General features: G+C 42.9%; 1 protein-coding gene across 1 annotated transcript; it reads right to left on the reverse strand.

Annotated features, from left to right (window-relative positions):
* Positions 1 to 235: 235 nt before the first annotated feature.
* On the reverse strand, positions 236 to 720 carry LOC306651380 (RNA-binding protein 3-like). The gene has a single exon (XM_079123958.1). The coding sequence runs from the start codon at positions 664 to 666 to the stop codon at positions 271 to 273; it is 396 nt and encodes a 131-aa protein (XP_078980084.1). The 5' UTR covers positions 667 to 720; the 3' UTR covers positions 236 to 270.
* Positions 721 to 2,072: the final 1,352 nt, after the last annotated feature.

Below are 2,072 nucleotides of genomic sequence, written 5' to 3' on the forward strand. Positions count from 1 at the left end.
AAAAAAATTACATGGAGCTTTTTAAAAGGTGTTTTAACAAGCTACCTTGGGAGCTCAATTCAAAAATAGAAGTCAATGTACTAAAACAGATGTCTGAGCACAGCTCCAAAAGTCTTTATAAATCGGCGATTTGGAAGGACGATCCGGGATCAGAAGTGTTATTCCTTGTGTATCTACTTTACGTGTATTTGCTTCAACTCAGTTGTCATCATTGTCTCAGTAATTTCTTCCTGAGTAGCGGTCATAGCCACCCCGGCTGCCACTATAGTCTCAGGACCGTCCATATCCATATCCATATCCTCCAGGTAGACTGTAATACCGGTCACTCCCATAGCCCTGGTCCCCACCACCTCTAGAGCAGCTGTGACCATGCCCATGGGCCCCAAAGGCACTCCCTCTGGTGCCCCAGGCAGACTTGCCTGCATGGTCCTCATGGATCTGCCGACCATCCAGGGACTCTCTTTTCATGGCTTTCATGGCATCTGAGGCATGTTCTCGGTTGGTGAAAGTGATGTAGCCAAAACCCCGGGATTGCTGAGTCTCCCGGCCCTTGACAAAAAACACCTCAGAAATAGGCCCAAAGCTGCTGAACTGATCTTCCAGCGTCTGCTCATCAGTATTGAAGTTGAGCCCTCCCACCAAGAGCTTCCCTTCCTCAGAAGGCATGGCAGTGGATTTGAATCCTGGAAATTAAAAAGTAGACAGACAGGAGGCTCTGCAGAGCAGGAGAATAGGAGTATTCATATTCTTGAGAATTGCCTTTCTGACTGGAATGAGATGAAATCTCAATGTAGTTTTGATTTGCATTTCCCCAATTGTTAGGGATGTTGAACATTTCTTCATATATTTGTTGGACATTTGTGGTTTTTTAAGCCATGACCTTTTTAAAAATGTACATATTTTTAGTTGACCTTTATTTTATTTATTTATTTTTATGTAGTGCTGAGGATGGGACCCAGTACTTCACATATGCTAGGCAAACACTCTACCACTGAGCTACAACCCCAGCCCTGTATTTCTTTTTTTTGAAAAATGTCTGTTTATTGAGTGGGTTATTTGTATTTGGTGATGTTGTTTTGGTGTAAAGTTTTTAAGTTCTTTATATATTCTGGATATCAATACCCTGTCAGAGGAGCAGCTAGCAAAAATTTTCTCCCATTCAGTGGGCTTCAAACAACCATTTCCTTTGCTGTGCAGAACTTTTTAATTTGCTGGCATCCCACTTATTGATTCTTGGCTTTATTTTTAGTCTTTGATCCACTTTGAGTTGACTTTTGTGCAGGATAAGAGACAGAAATCTAGTTTTATTCTTCTACATATAGGTATCCAGTTTCCCCAGCACCTTTTTTCTTGAAGGTTATCTTTTCTCCAGATTATGTTTATGACACCTTTGTCCAGTATCAGATGACATCTTTGTGGGTTTATCTCTGTGTCTTCTACTCTTTTCCAATGGTCTTCATGTCTATTTTGGTGCCAATACCATGCAGTTTTTGTTACTATTGCCCCATAGTAGAATTTGAGATCTGGAATTGGGAAGCCTCCTCCATTGTTCTTCTTGTGTTTTAGCAATTAAGCCAGTTGACGTCAAGCCAGGATGAAGACCCCAGCGTGGCATGGGGAGAAGGTCTGGAGGTTTGAAAGGGGGTGATTTTGTTCCTGATGAGAGGGTGGGGGATATCAGAGATAGATGTGAACTATGAGACCACAGAAAGAAGAAATGAGGGAAGAACAGAATAGTACATGGAGAAGCAGAGCCACATGGTCCCTGGGCAGGTCCTCCTACCCAGAGGCTCCCACAGTAAAGGGAGACCAAACAATCTTGAAAAGTACTTTAATTATTAACTGCAATGAACTAGGGGACAAAGGCCAAGCTTAAACCTCAGGAAAGAGAAGAAGCTTTAGCAGGGCAGCACATCAGGGCCTTCTGATGAGATGTGGACAGAAGTGGAAACCAGCACGACTGTAGCTCCTTAACTCAAAAGGTACCAGCTTCTTCAGTGCATAAGGATACTGCGTTCAACCTGTCAAAAGAGAAAGTCAACAGAAGCCTTCAGTTGGGGTTAGCACCAAGC

Source organism: Sciurus vulgaris (assembly GCF_902686455.1).
Source record: "Sciurus vulgaris genome assembly, chromosome: X".
NCBI lineage: Eukaryota > Metazoa > Chordata > Mammalia > Rodentia > Sciuridae > Sciurus > Sciurus vulgaris.

Excerpts from the sequence above, each read along its gene's own strand:
- LOC306651380 (XM_079123958.1), bottom strand. The coding sequence starts at position 666 with ATGCCTTCTGAGGAAGGGAAGCTCTTGGTGGGAGGGCTCAACTTCAAT.